Source organism: Vanessa atalanta, chromosome 28 (genome assembly GCF_905147765.1).
Source record: "Vanessa atalanta chromosome 28, ilVanAtal1.2, whole genome shotgun sequence".
In the NCBI taxonomy this organism is placed as follows: Eukaryota; Metazoa; Arthropoda; class Insecta; order Lepidoptera; family Nymphalidae; genus Vanessa; species Vanessa atalanta.
In genome coordinates this window covers 3,685,590-3,704,344 of record NC_061898.1, presented here as the reverse complement: position 1 = coordinate 3,704,344, position 18,755 = coordinate 3,685,590, and the positions used below count along the sequence as shown (strand labels likewise).

Below are 18,755 nucleotides of genomic sequence, written 5' to 3'. Positions count from 1 at the left end.
CAAGTTACTACAAAATATGCAAAGGTATCAGTTGCAGAGATCTCTTCCAACCTCTTTTGGGGGTTACCTCCCGTGCCCACTTTATACGGGTAAAATTATAACTTTACCTCCCTATAGATGAATTTTCCAAAAAATGTTGCGTAATTCGTAAACACCGTACTAAATTTCCAGCCCATCGCATCCACGGTTCTCATCTCGTGATCGTGACGTATTTCATGGCTCCTCACGGCTACAATAAGGATTTATATACAACTGGATATTTTACATGGATGTAAAACATGAACAGATTTTATTTTTTTCGTGCTAGGAATGTAGACTCATGGCTTATGTCTTCTAAAATATGACTGTTATAATAACCTTAATATTAAAATAACCCTAACCTTCGTATTGGACCACTCTAACCTGGGAAGGGACTTTATGTTATACTAGCTGTGCCCGCGACTTTGTGCGCGATTGAATTTAACAAAAAATATATAGTTCTAGCCTAAGTTACTCCTTATTAAGGAGTAACTGCCAGTGAAAGTTCCGTCAAAATCGGTCCAGCCGATTCTTAGATTAGCCGGAACGAACAGACGACGGAAAAAAATTGGAAAAATGTTATTTTGGTATATGTACCGTGTACACATATGCATTTAGTAAAAAACGGTTATTTTAATATTACAAACAGACATTCCAATTTTATTATATGTATAGACTAAGTAGAAACTATAAATATTAAGGCGGGAAAGAATATTAATCTCTAATTACGTACAAGGATGTACAAGGATGGACTTTCGTCCGCTACTAAACAAAGGGTTATAAAAAAAAAGTTGCTTTGTCCTTCTAATACACAAATATAAAATGTTCAAGTCGAACGTTATGCATAGCGGCGTTTCATTACAATTCGACCTTGAATTATTATTTTTACAGCGTCCAATGAGGTTCCACTTAAAATTTTCTTACAGATAACAATTACATTCAATAGGTATTTGTATATTAATACGTGTTAGTATTTATATTATGAACGAAAGGCCGAAGTTTATGTCTGTACGTCTTAATATTCGATGAAAGTACTGGCCTTTGGGCATATTTCTGTGGCGTTTTTATTAATCTTAATATATTATTAATCTTAATATATTATTATTATTGTTTTTATTATATTCTTAATCTCTGAAAGTTATTTAAAAAATAATGTATGGTAGGGTTAAGTGGAACTTGTAGACTCCATAGAACAGTCTACAACACTACATGTCTCCTTCGAAACCTTTCGGAGATTCAGGCACAAGGGATATAACATCTTACGTCGGTTTTCAAGGCGTTTCAAGTAGGCTTTTACAAGCACTTTTGAATCGTCATTTAACAAACTATATAAAGTAAAGCTACCGCCCGTTCGGAATGTAGATTCTACCGAGAAGAACCGGCAAGAAACTCAGTAGTTACTCTTTTTCAAAATCTGATGAAGATGTTAGGGGTTGATTAATATTTTTTACAGTGTCATGTATATGGGTGGTGATTTTTTACCACCAGATGCTCTATTTGCCAGTAAGCAGGGCCAGATCTACTATATGGCTTTTTGGGCTTCAGCCCAGGGTCCCGCGGATCAAGGGGGACGATAATGCGAAAGAATTACCTAATTTGCACCTAATTTTAATAAAACCCATTCAATTCATTTAATTCTAGTCTACATTCAGGTGTGTATATAGGTGTACATATAGGTGGGCCCCTAAGTAGTACTAGCCCAGGGCCCCCTAAACTCACCAGTAAGCCTATCTATTTGAAATAATAAACGAATAGAGAAACAGTAGAGTTTATTGAAAGAAGCTAGCTGGACTTTGAACAAACGTGATACTTGTTCTAATGTATATTTCTCAACCCAAGGTAACTAACCACGTGAACGATCTGGATAAAGAAGAAGTGAACATCATCTCTGGTGCTCTCGACCTTCGCAAGAAGACAGTGAAGGACGTGATGACCAAGCTCAAGGACTGCTACATGTTGCCCATAAACAGTGTGATGGACTTCGAAACTTTGACTGAGATCGTAAAATCTGGTGAGTGAACGGAGTCAGATATATTATTATTTATTTAATCATAATGTTGTTTCGTATTTAGGCCTCAGTCAATATCAAGACGAGACAATTGCGGATGGGAGTGTACAAGTACGCGCAAAACTGTTTAATGTTGTACCTACAAAGACATATAGCCTATTCCAATGGAAGTAGGAAAAATGATAAACAAACCTTAGATTTGCGTATTCCATGCGATTTGCTAATAACTCAGCTATATCGTGCACTACTAAGAGTTTATGATTAATATATCTCTATTTATGATATAACACTATTACACTTAACTACTTTTTTTCACTTTAATTTTTTTTCGCAAATCGAAATTTGACCATCTTCAAGACAGTCATTAGTAAAAAAAAAACAATTCGTTTGACAAACAGACAAGAACTTTATGGTCTAACTATATGGTAGTTGTTTCATGACATGAAGGATATATAAACTGTAACATACAGTTCTATCCTTGACCTGTAACCTCCCCCTCCACCCCTGCCCTTGTACCCTGACTGAACATTACCCCATAAAGCTGTGATTTCATAAATGTTAAAAATAACCCGACGCTGTGAAAGAGCTATGAATGGGTGGAGCTATATTGATACAATTATTTCTCTATGTTCTGACTAAATGGCTCAGGTTTTAAACACGTGAATTTTAAACGAAGAAAGCAGGTTTAAATCCGGGTAAGGGGCGTTCAAACTTCATGTTCAATGTTTGTTTATAATTCGTCTCGTGCTCGGCGATGAAGGAAAACATGTGGGATAAAAAGTCTGTTACACTTGTCTGTTAATTTATAAGCCCAGTAGTGGGACCTACAAACAGACGGATCTCGGAATATGTTGATTGTGAAGATATGATTGTGAAGCAAACAAATATTATTGACAGTTGATCTTCTTCGACAATATCTTTAATGTGAAACGTATTAAAAGTATAGGAATAAGTTTGAATTTAATTTTTATGAAAGATATTCTAATGGTGGGGATTGTAGCCTCCTTTATATGCTTGCTATATATACATTATAAAAAGGAACCCAAACAGTGTATAAATCAAGGCGTAAACCTCCAGGTTACTCCCGAATCCCGGTGTACGAGGGTAACCGCGGCAACATAGTGACGGTGCTGTTCATCAAGGACCTGGCGTTCGTCGATCCCGACGACAACACGCCGCTGAGGACGCTCTGCCAGTACTACCAGAACCCTTGCAACTTCGTCTTCGAGGACGTCACCCTGGATGTTATGTTAAAGCAGTTTAAGGAAGGTAAGTTGTGCATGCGGTAAAAAAGGCATATTATTCGATACAAGATTATATAGATGATAAAAAAGCGTGGAGTTAACGCTTGTTGACCTTCCAGGCAGGATATATTACATACATATATAATTATATTTAACTAACATGACTGTATTTTTAAATTTAGAGTTTCTTGCCGGTTCTTCTTAGAATCTACGTTCTGAACCGGTGGTAGCTTTACCTAATATAGTTTGTTAAATGACGATTCAAAAGTGATTGTAAAAGTCTACTTGATATAAAGTATATTTTGATTTTGATTAATGGATCTAAATCGAAGTAGGAATAAAGATAAACAAACCTAGATTTACGTATTTCATGCGATTTGCTAATAACTCAGCTATATCGTGCACTGCTAAGAGTTTATGATTAATATATCTTTACTTATAATACAACACTATTACACTTAACTACTTATATCCACTTTAATTGTACGTCCAAAGTTCCGATAACGGCTTTGCCGATATTCAAATCCATTTTATTGGCGAATTTAAATTGAATATCATAGATTATTTAAGCTCTCGACCAATGATATCGCGTCAATACGATGTTAAAGTTTCTATATGATTTTTATTTTTACCTCCCATATTGTTGTTTTATTCCCCCCATTTATAAGTAATTGTAATAAAACAATTATAAGGTCTTGAAACTCAATTTCATTTGGCATAATATCCTTAAGAAAAGATTAAAACAAAAGAAAAAAGAAACATTTGAATATTTTCGGTAATTGATAAAAAACTTTGCATCCCCTAAAAGTCACGCTTTGTGCCGAAAAAACAAAAAAAAAAGCAAGCTTATACCCTATACAAAGGAATTGCTAATTACTAAAATATCACGGAGCGTGCCAAAAGATGTTGGAATGAAAAATAGCACGTTTCGCCGTGATTTATCTTTTATATGTCGGCCTGTTTATTTATGTAAGACCGTCTGCGGCGTCTGCGGAAGTCGAGGTTACTGTTACCAGAGATAATGCTTTTTCATATTGTTTTAAATTTAACCAACCGCCATTGGACACACCGATTAGTTATTCTGTTAGAACGGAGACGAAACTCACCGGACACGATATCATTACTAATATTTTGGATCGGAAAGTGAGATTGATAATCGATTATCATGAAAATTTGCACACACAGAAAAGAACATTAAAAAAACTTAATACCTGAGCCCCGCCCCCCTGAACCAGTATTCCATATAATTTTGTAGATATAAGTTCGTCTGAAAATTGCCAAAAGGTATTATTTCTATGCGTAGTCTCGTGGTTGGCGGTGGTGGTACTGGGTTCAAACGTACCATAAGACACTGACTTCCGTATTTATAATAGTTGTTAGGATGCTTGACATCAACTTTTGGTAAAAAAAAATGTATTTTAAACGTAATTTAACAATTAATGTCATAGATATTATATATGTTTTTATTTTTTTTTTAGGTCACAAAGGACATATGGCATTCGTCCAACGTATAGAGGAGGGCGACGGTGACCCTGTATACGAAACGATAGGGTTGCTCACGCTGGAGGACGTCATCGAAGAGATGATCCAGGCGGAGATCGTCGACGAGAGTGACGTCATCAGTGAGTACCGAGTTATATCTTTTAAAAAGCCCGAAAACGAGGTATAATAACCTGGTCCACGTCCGCAGGCGACAACCGCACCAAGAAGCGGCTGATGCGGCCCATGAACAAGCTGCACGACATCGCGTCGTTCGCCGGCCACCAGCACCAGCGCGTGCACGTGTCGCCGCAGCTCGTGCTCGCCACCTTCCAGTTCCTCAGCACCAGTCAGTCGCCCCTCTCATTGTTCCGTTAAAACTACTCGCTAGTCTGTAAATACCACTCCAATTCTAGGCTAAAGTTCCTCCTTTTGAGAAGACTTGCCCAGCATTGGGATGTTGCAGCTTAATCCCCCACGCTGCTCCAATGTAAAAATTTGTCACGTGTGTATGTAACTCATTTTTGCAAGTGGGGTACGGAGCTGATTAAGGTGCCTCTTTAAATATGGGAGATTCTTTTTTTAAGTAAAGTAGCACTATTTTAAGGAATTAGTAATGTTCCTATTTACCCCTCCGATTAAGCTTAAAACTTGTTTTTGGAGTGGGGACGACAATAGCCCAAAAGATCAGGATAGACTTGCGACTTTGCGCTATGGACGTCTAACGACATTGATTTAATTTTATAAATAAAATTGCTTTCGATAATAGGTGTCGATCCGTTCCGTGCGGATATGATCTCGGAGACGGTGCTGCGTCGTCTGCTCAAGCAAGACGTCATCCAGCACATCAAGCTCCGAGGTGACGAGGACAAGAACGATCCCAAGAGATACGTCTTCCAGGAGGGAAAATCGGTGAGTTGGGATTTGACGTAACTTTTCCTGTCTCATGTGAATTTTATTTCCCGATCTGGCATTTTAAACGACAAAAATCCCTTCCTCCTTTTTCCAGGTGGATTACTTCGTGCTGATTCTAGAGGGTCGTGTAGAGGTGACGGTGGGGCGGGAGAACCTGGTGTTCGAAGCTGGACCGTTCACGTACTTTGGAGTGCAGGCGTTGACTCAGAACGTCGGTCTCGGTTAGTTCAATTGATTCACTAATTATTTATGACAAAAACGAATCAAATTAGTTAACAAACATATAATTCTATGAAAGTAATTTATACATATTAGATAAAGATAAGCGTGAAATCTATTAACAAACACATAGTCGTTAATTTAAACAAAGTTACAAGCCTGTAAATTCCCCATTGCTGGTTTAAGACCTCCTCTCCCTTTGAGGAGAAGGTTCGGAGCATATTCAACCATACTGCCCAAATGCAGGTTGGTGGATAGATATGGGGCGGAATTTTGTTGGTATTAGTCACTTGCAGGTTTCATCACTATGTTTTCCTACAACAAGCACGAGATGTAATATAAATTAAGCACATGAAAATTCAGTTGTGCTTGTCTGAGTTTGAACCCGTAATCATCGGTTAAGATGCACGCATTAACCATTACGCCATCTTGGCTGATTTATACAAAAGCATAATGAATTATACACTTAAACCTGCTTCATTAATCGCCCCGTTCATAAGCGAAAGCCGTACGAGAATACGTTCAGGTAGTTTTTGAGTCCATCGCGTTCAAATATACATGTTACAATTTGCGAGCCGAAACAGCTTATTGGTTTTAACACCTTAAACTCAAACGAATATTTAGGTACAAACATTGTGAGGAAACCTGCATATGTTTAGTGAAAATTGGCGACATTTGTATTAACCTATACCTATTGGGGTATCAGGGAATAAGCTCCTAACCTCCACAATTGGTTCTCGAAGACCTTCTGACCTTCTCAGGTCACAATTAGGGTGACAATTACAGGCAGTCACTATACTTTAAATTTTCTCCTTCCAGCCGAGTCACCCGCGCCGTCCACGCTGGGCTCGCTGCAGAATCTGAACATGGACTCCATGCTGCGTCACACCTTCGTGCCGGACTACTCCGTGCGCGCCATCGCCGAGCTGTACTACCTCACCATCAAAAGGCATGTAACAGAAGCTTGACCTTGGATTGACATGACGTCTAAATCTGTGGTATTCGTTAACTACGTAACAAATATTATTAGTATATAGACAAAAGCCAAATAAACAACATTTGACAGCGAATTGACGTGATCTTCATTAAGGATTTGCAAAAAAATGGCGTTTTAAACGTCAACGAAAATGTTATCGAAACTTCTGTAGTAAAATGTATGTGTATATAAGTATAAATGTCAATTATAATATTTATTTATTATAAAGTAATTTAACAATCACTTCAAGCTTTCCTTAAGCAGTGTAAAGCTGTTAAGACTGGTAAAGATTATTGTTCAAACGTTGACCAAAATTTGGTCCAATAAATGTAAATTTTTGGAAAGTTGAGCGAAGTGGTTAGAACGCGTACATCTTAACCGATGATTTCGGGTTCAAACCCAGGAAAGCACCACTGAATTTTCATGCGCTTAATTTGTTTTTATAATTCATCTCGTGCTCGGCGGTGAAGGGAAACATCGTGAGGAAACCTGCATTGCAACCTGCGTCTAATATCAACGAAATTATGCCACATGTGTATTCCACCAACCCGCATTGGAGCAACGTGGTGGAATATGCTCCAACCCTTCTTCTCAAAGGGATAGGCCTTAGCCCAGCAGTGGGAAATTTACAGGCTGTTAAATGTAATGTATGTATGTAAATTTATGAGCAAATTAAAAATAAAGAATTATTAACACCCCCCCCCCCCCCCCCCTTCATATGTAGACGGTAACTAGTTATGATTATTTTAAATTAAAATGGGCTTAATTTAAAATCGATCGATACGTATTTCAGATCAATGTACTTAGCGGCCAAGCGCGCTACGTTGATGGAGAAGGGCGCCCTCAACAAGGGGGGCACCAACGAGCAGATCGAGCCGGAAGTTGATAAGGTAACCATTTCAAATCCTTATTTTACATTTATAAAACAGTCGAGATGTTCCAGTGCGCAGAGTCAGTGTATCGTGATGAAGATTGCCGGTTCCAATTCGGTTGGCCACGTGTTATCGGTCAAGTCAAGTCTTATTAGTGGTAGGGCTCTGTGCAAGCCTTTATGGGTGGGTACCACCCAATCAACCGGCACTATACCGCCGAGCAGCAATACTTTCTGTTGTTATGTTCCTTTTTGAAGGGTGAGTGAGCCAGTGTAACTTTAGACATATTGGTGATGTAAAAGTTTGGTTGGTGGTACATTAGTAATGTATTTTCCTTTAATTGCGGCGCCAATCTTTTGGGTGTAGTGACCACTTACCCTCAATTGGTCCATTTGCCTGTCAGCCTACCAACATAACAGGGAAATCAGGTGCAGGACCAACCATTACGAGTTTTACGAGGCACTGGTGTCCCAAGTTCCAAACTTGAGGCGGTTCGAGTACATAACGATAGCGTATTAAAATATTTCTATCTTCCAGTTACTCCGTGAGGGCGACAAACTCGATGAGATCGTTGAAAATCAAAACGAGAAATCGCCGTCTAAACAGGTAACATCATTGATACATACTGTATTAATATATTTTTATATATACTAGTGGCAATCCAATATATATAACTTGAGATTTATATGTATCTGAACTACTAGACCAATATAGATGAAACTTATACTAGAAGATACAGCGCGTTTTGAAGAAGGTTTTTGTTAGCAGAAGTAGCTGCGCTTCGTAGTTTCGCTTCGCTTTAAATTTAAATTTGACGTAACGAGCGTTTATTCGATGTTTTGATAATTAAAATAAATATTTGTTTTTCATGCCATCAGACGGACGTTCCTAAAACTAGATATTAACGATTAAAGGTAGGTATCGTTGTGTGATATAATGATTATTATTATGAATAAACAAAGTGTGGTCCGCTCGCTAAGAGAATTGATAGCAACTTTATCAAAGTATACCAAAAATGGCAGTACTCGGACGAAGAAGCGTTAGAAAATAATTTCTATATGGTTCTGACCTCCGTGGTCGAGTAGTGTGTACACCGGTTTTCATGGGTACGCCGCTCCGAGGTCCCTGGTTCGATTCCCGGCCGAGTCGATGGAGAAAAAGTTCATTAGTTTTCTATGATGTCTCGGGTCTGGGTGTCTGTGGTGCCGTCGTTACTTCTTATTTTCCATAACACAAGTGCTTTAGCTACTTACATTGGGATCAGAGTAATGTATGTGATGTTGTTCGATATTTATTTATCTATGTAGCAAACAAGTAACGACGGATTCTACGCTGAAAGCATTGTTATTGTAAAATGTATTGCCGAATAATTTAAATTATATATTTTTTTTTATTTCAGTCACCACCAATATCAGCCAGCCCAAACACCAACTCCAAATTCAAAGCTCGCGGCAAGTTCGAGAAAAATCCTGAAGAAGAGAAACTCCTCAAGAAGTAAAACTAAAAAATATTAGAAGACGACAGGCAACACTGCCATAACTACAATTTATGACAATTTCGCGGTGAAAGCTTAATATCGTATAAAATATTTTTCAATTTTACGTAAGTTTAAAGTTTTTTCTGTTAGTATTTAATATGCATTTGTTGCGTTAACAATTTAGCTTTAGGAGTAGGCTTAGGAGATTACAGTACTTATTTCGTGTTTTATATGGCAACATTCGTTTGCCACTGTTTGCGTGAGACGTTTTTTGCGTTTTAATCATCTGTAAAATTCAAAAACATCACACACTATTATGAAATATTGTAAAATAATTTTAATCCAAAATACAAAACCAGTACACTTTTGGCCAACAAGTTAGGCCAACGTTGGGTTGGATCATAATTGACAAGTGAACACCTTGGCGTTCTTCATTCGGCATTGGTTAGCAATGTCTAATAACTATTTATACAGCGCGTATTATACGAGAGATATAATAACACGAATCTATGCTTAATGAGTTAAAAAAAAAAAAAACAAATAATTAAATTTCCTAATATTAATGAATATCATCAGCTATATGAAGATATAAGCTCTTGAACAATATCAGTATCCCTTAATAGCGCATAGGCATAGAGCGACAACTCTTTGAAACGTGGCTGGTCAGTCAGCGCCAATGACAAATGTTGGCCCAACGTGTATAAGCCCTTAAAATGTCCTTTTTTTTAGCATTTTTGTATCTGTCGAATCTTATTAACAATTTTTTTGTTGGAAACGCAAACATGTCGCCACATCCCTAATTACGTGTTTAATTTACATTTTTTATACATTGCTAATTGTTGTTTACGCAATTTATATAGTATATGAGATAATTGTAGTATATGAATGTTACTATAGATTATAAAAAAAGATTCAATCGTACAAATTCGGTCCATCTTTAAATTTGTCATCCATTCGTTCATTTTTTAAATGACGTTGCTCTTTTATAACCTGTACTTTTTAATATATTACGCCTCGTGTTATAATCACAAAGTGATTTAAAAAATCGTGCAATTCTAGATAAATCTATTTTTATCAAAACATTTATAAGAACATCATTATTACATTGTTGATTCTTTTATAGATTAGATTAAATTATATAATGTCTGAGTGCACTGTGTTCCTTGTCCAAGTCGTGCCTTATTATATTAAAAAAAAAAAACACCGGTGCTCTTCCGTTTAGAAATCCCAATCTACCTGCTAAGTATTTTTTAACCTTTTATGAGTAATCGTAGTTTTACGGCAACATTGATTGACAACGTGACAGCTGTCAATGTAATTTTAAATTTCGAATATTTTAAACTTTAACATTCGTATTTTAACGTTATTTAAAAAGGTGTTTAAATATATTTATTCTGTACCAAATATACGGTTTTACAATGTCACATTTATAATAAATATATATATATGGTGCAATGAAGTTTTTCTTTTCCTTATATATTCCTTAGTAGTAACGTAGACCAAACACTTTGTTTTCAATTACGAAGTGTTGCAAATCAAAGTCTATTCCAATCGAAGTAGGAATAAAGATAAACAAACCTTAGATTTACGTATTTCATGCGATTTGCTAATAACTCAGCTATATCGTGCACCACGAAGAGTTTATGATTAATATATCTTTATTTATAATACAACACTATTACACTTAACTACTTATATCCACTTTAATTTTACCTCCAAAATTCCGATAACAGTTTCGTCGATGTTCAAAACGCCATTATTTCGCAAATCCATAGTGAATATCATGGATGAATTAAGTTCTTAACCAATGATATCGCTTCAATTTGCTGTCAAATACTATTTATTTGGCTTTTCTCCTGTTATGGTTGGAATAGAGTATATTTCGAATAGATATTTTTTTATATTGAGTGCTTATAACTACTTTAAGTGGTTGCATAAAGTTGAACGAGAATTTAAGCCTAATGTTCAGGAAATTCGACTACATTTGCTGCTTTCCGAAACTGTGGCAGTTTAAATATTGAAGATTCAAAAACGTTTTATCGTAAAGTTTACTTGAATATACAAATATGCCATAAGACAATACTGTAAATATAACCAAAATATACTAGCAAGCTGTATAAATAGTATTTAGTTGTATAACTTTTCTACCGCTGAGTCTTCCTGTTGGGTTCGATAAATGATTTCACTGATTTTTTTATCTCATTCGAATCGAATGAGATACCGAAAACATTGTAACAACAAATACATAAAGATCATTTTTGTGTTATACTATATTTTAGTTTTGCTCTCTTAATAGAAGATTGGGTAAAAATTACACTAATACACTATCATACTTAGATTTCGTTCCGTCTACTTAAATTTCACAAATACCTTTAAGGTAGACTGGAAGAATCATTTATATATACTAGAAAAAGAAAAGGTCCTAAATTTGATCCTTGTGGGGTACCAGATCCAAATAATATTGATTCCTTAATAAACACTCTTTAAGCTCTTTGAATTCACTTTAAAACCCTATTCTTTTAACTTATATAGAAGCCTTTCGTATACTAAAGAATCTAACCCAGAATTATCAGAATAAGTATTGACTTATTCGGCGATTACTACATCCTTTCAAAGTTCCAGAATGTTCACGAATAATCGTAAATCTGTGTAAGTGTTATTCCCATATCAATTAATTATCGATCGACCTCTGATACAATCGACTAGCTAACTATGAAAAATAGTATCAGTACATAAACATACGAAATGTTAATTTAAAATATTTTTCTCAAAAATCTAAGTATAAAAATGGGCCTGTAATTACTCATATAACTTAAATATATAGCAATACCGTTTGGTATTGCCAACAATAAAAAATTATGAAACAAAATATAGTTTAACAATAAACTTTATTATTATTTTCATTAGAAATCTTCATAACGTCGCCAATTTGCTGATGTCTTCATATTGAACGCCTTTAACCAATCTCCCCGTGAGCAATCCCTCGGAAATCTGTAATAAATAATATAAACTGAAGTGTCCGTCTGTTAAAAATACCCTTTTCATTTAAATGAGTCTATTTACAAGTTGCTTAAACCGAAACAGACACTATTTTTGTACGTTTGTGTGTCCGTAAACTTTGTACGTCTGTGTCAAAAGGCTATCAAAGGAAGCAAAGAATAATCTTTAGATGGATCACATATTCTGATAACTCAACTATATTACGCACCATGAAGAACTTTTCTAAGAACGAATTATATCCAATTTAATTATACTTAAACAAAATCCGATACAAAAATTCACCGACATTTAAAACGCCAATTTTCCGCGAATCCATGTTTCTACCATAGACTATTCAAATTGAATTTAATGTCAAATCTTATATATTAATAGCGTAAGCCGATTTTTGTAACAGCGATTATGGGACGGTAGCTGCACATAAAAATTCGGTCATGGTCTAATTTTGAAGAGCTCCAGCTTTCGATGTGCAGAAAAATAAAGAGGATTCTTGATTGCGATTTACTAAATTGTTACGATTAGATAATTACGAGAGAAAGAAGGTACTGGATAATTAGAAAACGGCTGTATAAGGAAATTCTTATCGACAAATTCACAATTCTAACTGAACTAATGACATGACCTTTTTGATATTAAAAAAAAAAAACTTTTAAAAATACCTCATCATTTTGGCGCTACTATGTTTGGCGTGAGTGACTTGCAGTTAGCAATGAAATTAAATCAAAACAAAACCTGTCGTAAGTTTCGAAATTCCTAAAAATAACCGTGCAACTGACCTCGACGTCACAGCAGAATTCGTCAGTGTTGAGCGCCTTCAGCAGGCCGGTCTGGCCGCGGTAGGCGCCGTTCACGAACCGGACGGCGCGGCCCGGGGACGGGATCACGGTTTCCACATGGTTCTGAAGATCAGACAACCAAACGTATATTTATATACTAGCTTTCGCACACGGGTTCGTCGTTAGGGAGTTGCCTTAATAAATAGCCTTGGGGGTTCAAGTTAAGTTAAGATTAGTAAGTCGATGCCTGCTTACCTGATCTACGTCACGGTAGCATGCGAAAGCGATCCAGTGACGCTCGCCGAAGAGACAGAGAGGGTACCGCTGGTTTTTTAGTGGGAATTCTAGTGTCCTGGGCAACGGTGGGTCACACATACGCCCCCCCCCCCCCCCGAGATATAAGGGAAACATGTAATGAGTTTGCCCAGTGAGAATAGGCTTACCTGATCTAGTTTGAGTTTAACGGGTTCATCGGTGAGCTTCACGTGCGCAGCGTACTTGTCGACGACCCTCTCGACGACCGCCTTACGCTTGTAGAACTTGTCTCCGAGGGACTTCGTGACTATCTTCACTATTATTCCTTCGGTCAGCCAATAGTCTTTTCTGTAAATATAAACATTTCCTCTGAAAAACAATTACCAGTATAACCTGGCCGACGTTGTCTGCCTGTATATAAACAGTGTCTCAAAATTCAACGAAAATTAATGGTGCCTATAAAGGTGACATTAAACCGATCATGATAGGACGAAAATAGGCTATATTTTTAGCCTCTGAGGGGGCGGGGGGGGGGGTTAATATTGAGTTGTATTCAAGATCTTGAAGTATTTTCGTCAAAAATGGAATTATTTGTAATATACGTATATCTTAAATAATAAGAAAAACAAGGTGGTTGCACGTAAAAGTTCTACACCTTCAGCGTATCAATAATGAAATACAATAAAATAATAAAAATTTACTTATTTTTAATAAAAATAAAAGGTATGAACTTGTCTATTTCGAGCGACCTGATACTCAATCGGCGGTTTAGTTAGCAACTAATTTTTTTTATTCTATTATTTTTAATTTGCCCTTATAAGCAGCCTATATGTTGACCCCATTGTTGCACGCTAAAATAAATCAAAAATGGTTCAAAAATTATGACTAAATCAGATTAATTGCTGAAATATTCGAAGGTTAACTAAGAATAGAATTAAAAGCACCAATATTAAAAAAATATATTAAATCTAGTTCATTGTGTGCGCGTGCATCATAAAAAAATACTCTATTTTTTTATTTTTTGTTTCTAAGGATAAGATGTCCATGCCCTTTCAAATTAGCACAGGGGACATGACATAGTAGCATCCGAACTTGATGACGTATTCGTGACGTGAGAAATTGTTAGTATTAACATTAAATTTGTCTCTGAGAAGAAAAACAATGTGCACCTTTGTTCGCACAAACATTTGACCACAACAACACTGCCGAAGTTGGCTAGTGGAACGGCCGCTATAACCGATGTGAACTCAGTATCTTGACTAACCTATTCGCTTTCTCTTTCGCACGTTCCTGCATCGCCATTATTTCGTCCAAGGCGGATTGTTTGCTCTTCTCCGTCTTTGGTTTCTTGGTCGTCGACTCTTCCTTCACTTTGGAATTGAATGCTGTCTTCGTCAATGGATCCGGCTTTATATCTACAATAACTGAGATAATATTGAGACTTTTAGTATCATTCTTTATGTTTAGGTGGGTTTTTTTTTAATAGGTATGCGGACCATCATTTTGGATATCTGATGGTAAGTGAAAATAACAGGTAAAAGGTAAAATAAACAACATTTGACAGCAAATTGACGCGATATCATTGGTCGAGAGCTCGATTAATCTATGATATTCACTATGCGTTTGCTAGTAAATGGCGTTTTGAACGTCGACGAAACTGTTATCGGAATTTTGGAAGTCAAATTAAAGTAGAAATAAGTAGTTAAGTGCAATAGTGTTGTATTATAAATAAATATATATTAATAATAAACTCTTCGAGGTGCACAATATAGCCGAGTTATTAGCAAATCGCATGAAATACGTAAATCTAAGATTTGTTTATCTTTTTTCCTACTTCCATTTGAATGGGCTATACAAATATAAACGCCTATTTATCGCCTGCGTGTGAGGATAATAGGGTACTAGTGTTAAGTAACACAAAATAGTACAAGATTGAGGTTCCATTAAAGCTTGTAGTAATGCTGATTGAAATTCTTTATTTTTATCATTAGTAAGAAAAAATAGTAAAATTGTCTATGTCTAAATCTCGTTGTCTTTGATTAGAAACTAAGAACTCAACAATCGTCATAGTAAAGAAATTAAAAGTATTATTGTTACATAAAATTAAAAAAATCGTGAATCAAAAGATGACAGGCACGAACAACACGTCCATGGAGATATTAATTTAATAAAATAATCGCAATTTGTAATGAGCCGAGATGGCCCAGTGGTTAGAACGTGTGCATTTTAACTAATGTTTATTTTCATGTGCTTAATTTGTGTTTGTAATTCATCTCGTGCTCGGCGGTGAAGGAAAAACATCGTGAGGAAACCTGCATTTCATTGAATTGGATAGTATCCAGGAGTGTGGAGCAGCGTTGTTGAATAAGCTGCAAACCTCCACAAAGGGAGAGGAGGCCTTAGCCCAGCAGTGGGAAATTTACAGGCTGTTGCTGTACTAAGTACTAATTTGTAATTCTGCTACTTGTCGTGTTAATCAATCAGAACACAATGGAAAAACATTAACAACAAGAATAAGTTCCGAAATCTTTAATGCGATCGGATGCTTCAGGTGTACCTTAACCGATAGAATTATAATAATAGAGATTCTTACCTTCAGGTTTCCGTTTCAAGTTGAGATTCAATGTGAGTCTCTCTTGGCTGCTCTCTCTTTTGAACTCTGTATACGATGTTTCCCCTTGAGTAGATTCTTTTTTACCCTTCTCCACTTGCCGTTGGATAAATTCCAACATTCTTTCCTGTAAATAAATCATAATACATGATTTTAGGTTGTTCTTAATTTATTGTCATGTCCACTCTACAGCCCTAAAGGGAGGAGTCACAGGATGGTTTAGGAAAATTTTACGACTTTTCTAAGGCATTCGATTGCGTGCAACATGAAACCTTAGCCAGGAAGCTACGTGAATACGGCGATAAGGAAGCCACACTCGATCTTTGATGTCAAACCTAAGCAATTGAAATTAGATATAAATGCCTCAAAATTTCCCGGGGCAAATACGGGGATTCCACAAGGATATATTCTTGGACCATTTCTATTCTTTGTTCATATAAATGATCAATCTTATATTTACAAAGCAATATAGTATTAATTTCTAATGACAATTTTTTGAATTTTTTTTAAAAGAAAGCTTCCAATATCTCTTGATGTGAACAATAAATATTATAAATTGTACATTATTATTTTATAAACAAATAGTTAATAGTAAAAAGACTAAGAGACTTATATGTTAAATGTATTAAAACTGATACTCTTAAATACATATATGTAAATTTAAAATTTTTAGATTTTGTTTAGCAATATAAACATATCTTATTGATTCTTCTAAAATAACGATTGAAAACTTTTAACAATGCTGTGAACCTTTAGTAGTAGCATATACATTGTTACATCAAAGAAGTTTTAATAGTACGCACATCTCATCTCAATAGTTATATAGGAAAATAATGGTATTTTTTATAACATTTACGTTTTGAATGGCTGCAAAATTCCAGGAACTTTAAAAGTACATTAAAATTAAGTTATCGAGACATATACCATTAGGACAGACGCATATTATATATCATAATCGGGAATCTATGACATCAAAGTTATCATAGTAGTTATCTCTTTACAAGTTATGAAGTTTTATTTAATTATTTGAATATATTTTTAAGAGCAGACATATCGCTTTCCTGGTGCGAGACTGTCACTTTTGCGTAAATGCAATTTGTCATAATAAGCATTTAAACCTTTGACATTCTCGAAACGTCGCCGTCATTCGCGCCAAAACCATAATGACACTCAAACTATCTTACGGACACTATGGGTTACGGTTATTTCACCAAGTAAAGGGTAGCTTCAGGACACTTATTACGTATTTAACAATTTTTTTCAATTTTTGCAAAAGTGGCGATCTCCCACCAGGGGTGGATTATGATTATTGACTTTAAATTGTAAGATATTACATATAGCATTAGTAAATATAAAATTGGACATATACATTGTTAGTACCTGGTCATCTTTATCGAGCTTCTCTTTCTTAACTTTGGCCTGTTGTGCGGCAATTGTAGCGGGGTCTCTGTCAACGTAGGTGACGAACCATCCCTTTTCTGTTTCATCAACGGTGCACTTGCCCTCTCTACCGAGCCACTTCACAAACTCTGTCAGCGTCTCCCATTGTGTGGCGTTCATGTGTAAGTGATCGCTGAAATATTAGAAATGAATATTTTATATATAAAAATGTTTCAACAAAAGTAATTTAATTAAATCCCTGAACCGATTTAGTTGAAATTTTGTCTAGAGATAGTTTCACCAATTGTCACAAATTTAAATATGTTATAACTTAGAGATTGTAAAATAAGATAAATTGTGACGTTGTGAGTTACTTGATACTTAATTGACAGCATAGCGAGCAACTTTATCGTGAAGTTTTTAACCCTGCATGCGGACATCATAAAAAACACACCATTAATTTTTACACACCCTAAATGTAATTAATTGTAATGTACACTCCATTAGTAGTATTCAGTCAGGCAGGACGTGTAAAGGTATTTACCGATTGGCTATGTAATCCTGGTAAACCTTGTTCGCGTGTACCCGTTTAGTTCCGAATTGACGCTTTAATAATTCAAGGTAACCATCACTAAACTCCCTGGAGAACTCGTCGATGTACTTGGAAGCATTGTCAGCGAATAGCAATAGCTGTCTCTGATGTGACTCCGACATTGTGTGGCATTTGAACCCGTTTTCATCACGACATTGCTTCTGACACATCTGGCAGTACCAGCGGAGCTTCTGGAGCCCTTTTGCTTTCATTTTGTTCGCCATGTACTTCGGAGTTCCTACCTCTGCTTTTCCCATTTTTGATTTTATTTATTTTTTACTAACTTAGAAAAAATATATTTTACACTATATTTAACGCTGTTGTTTTTATAAAACTAAATTGATAGCAGTTTGTTTGGTTTTTTTTTTTAACATATATCGTTAAACTTTATTATGTCTAATACACTGTTTTTATTTATTGAAATTTATAATTAATAAAACTTAATTTAACTTCTCAACACAACACAAACGATAAAAAGAAAATACACGAATGTCACTGTCAAGTCTCTAATGTCATAAAGTGTTGCAATTGTTAGTATTAACACAGAGTATACAACGACTATGTTTTGATGTATGGATATGATGTATGGATATGTCATTTTGGATTTGAATATTGATACGGATATATCAATAATACTTTACCAGTTTACGGATACGGATAAGAAATTATTTAGATTATCCAATTGCTTCGGTTAGTTTCAGTTACCTATATTAAATTATTTAGTAATTGTAAAAGAAAAAATTACGAGATATTCATTTGAATTTATTAACAGGCTATTATTTAGTATTAGGTATACTCATATAAAGCTAATAATTTTAAATACAACTAGCCACTTTCTTTAAGTATAACACTATGCAAAAATCAAATTATAATATATAGTTTTGTAGCGGTTACGGTTATGGATATATTTTTATTTCGGATATCCAATAGTTTCAG

The 18,755-nt window shown here is 35.5% G+C and overlaps 2 protein-coding genes across 2 annotated transcripts in view; one reads left to right on the top strand and one right to left on the bottom strand.

Annotated features, from left to right (window-relative positions):
• Positions 1 to 10,452, top strand: part of LOC125074711 (unextended protein-like) — a 44,736-nt gene extending 34,284 nt beyond the window's left edge. Inside the window, exons 5-14 of the mRNA XM_047686122.1 lie at positions 1,858 to 2,029; positions 3,104 to 3,295; positions 4,749 to 4,892; positions 4,961 to 5,098; positions 5,519 to 5,661; positions 5,759 to 5,885; positions 6,703 to 6,832; positions 7,653 to 7,749; positions 8,269 to 8,337; positions 9,131 to 10,452. Of these exons, the coding sequence (XP_047542078.1) occupies positions 1,858 to 2,029; positions 3,104 to 3,295; positions 4,749 to 4,892; positions 4,961 to 5,098; positions 5,519 to 5,661; positions 5,759 to 5,885; positions 6,703 to 6,832; positions 7,653 to 7,749; positions 8,269 to 8,337; positions 9,131 to 9,229 (1,311 nt within the window). The 3' untranslated portion in view covers positions 9,230 to 10,452. The remainder of the gene's footprint in view (positions 1 to 1,857; positions 2,030 to 3,103; positions 3,296 to 4,748; positions 4,893 to 4,960; positions 5,099 to 5,518; positions 5,662 to 5,758; positions 5,886 to 6,702; positions 6,833 to 7,652; positions 7,750 to 8,268; positions 8,338 to 9,130) is intronic.
• A 1,627-nt stretch (positions 10,453 to 12,079) lies between these two features.
• Positions 12,080 to 18,269, bottom strand: LOC125074716 (DNA/RNA-binding protein KIN17). The gene is made up of 7 exons (XM_047686126.1): positions 17,772 to 18,269; positions 17,228 to 17,420; positions 15,830 to 15,974; positions 14,501 to 14,660; positions 13,425 to 13,584; positions 12,982 to 13,104; positions 12,080 to 12,199 (listed from the first exon to the last, which is right to left on the bottom strand). The coding sequence occupies exons 1-7, from the start codon at positions 18,074 to 18,076 to the stop codon at positions 12,122 to 12,124; spliced, it is 1,164 nt and encodes a 387-aa protein (XP_047542082.1). The 5' UTR covers positions 18,077 to 18,269; the 3' UTR covers positions 12,080 to 12,121.
• Positions 18,270 to 18,755: the final 486 nt, after the last annotated feature.

Excerpts from the sequence above, each read along its gene's own strand:
- LOC125074716 (XM_047686126.1), bottom strand. The coding sequence starts at position 18,076 with ATGGGAAAAGCAGAGGTAGGAACTCCGAAGTACATGGCGAACAAAATG. Across the intron at positions 14,661-15,829 it reads CTTGAAACGGAAACCTGAAG|TTATTGTAGATATAAAGCCG; the intron begins GTAAGAATCTCT and ends ATATTATCTCAG. Across the intron at positions 12,200-12,981 it reads AATTCTGCTGTGACGTCGAG|ATTTCCGAGGGATTGCTCAC; the intron begins GTCAGTTGCACG and ends TATTTATTACAG.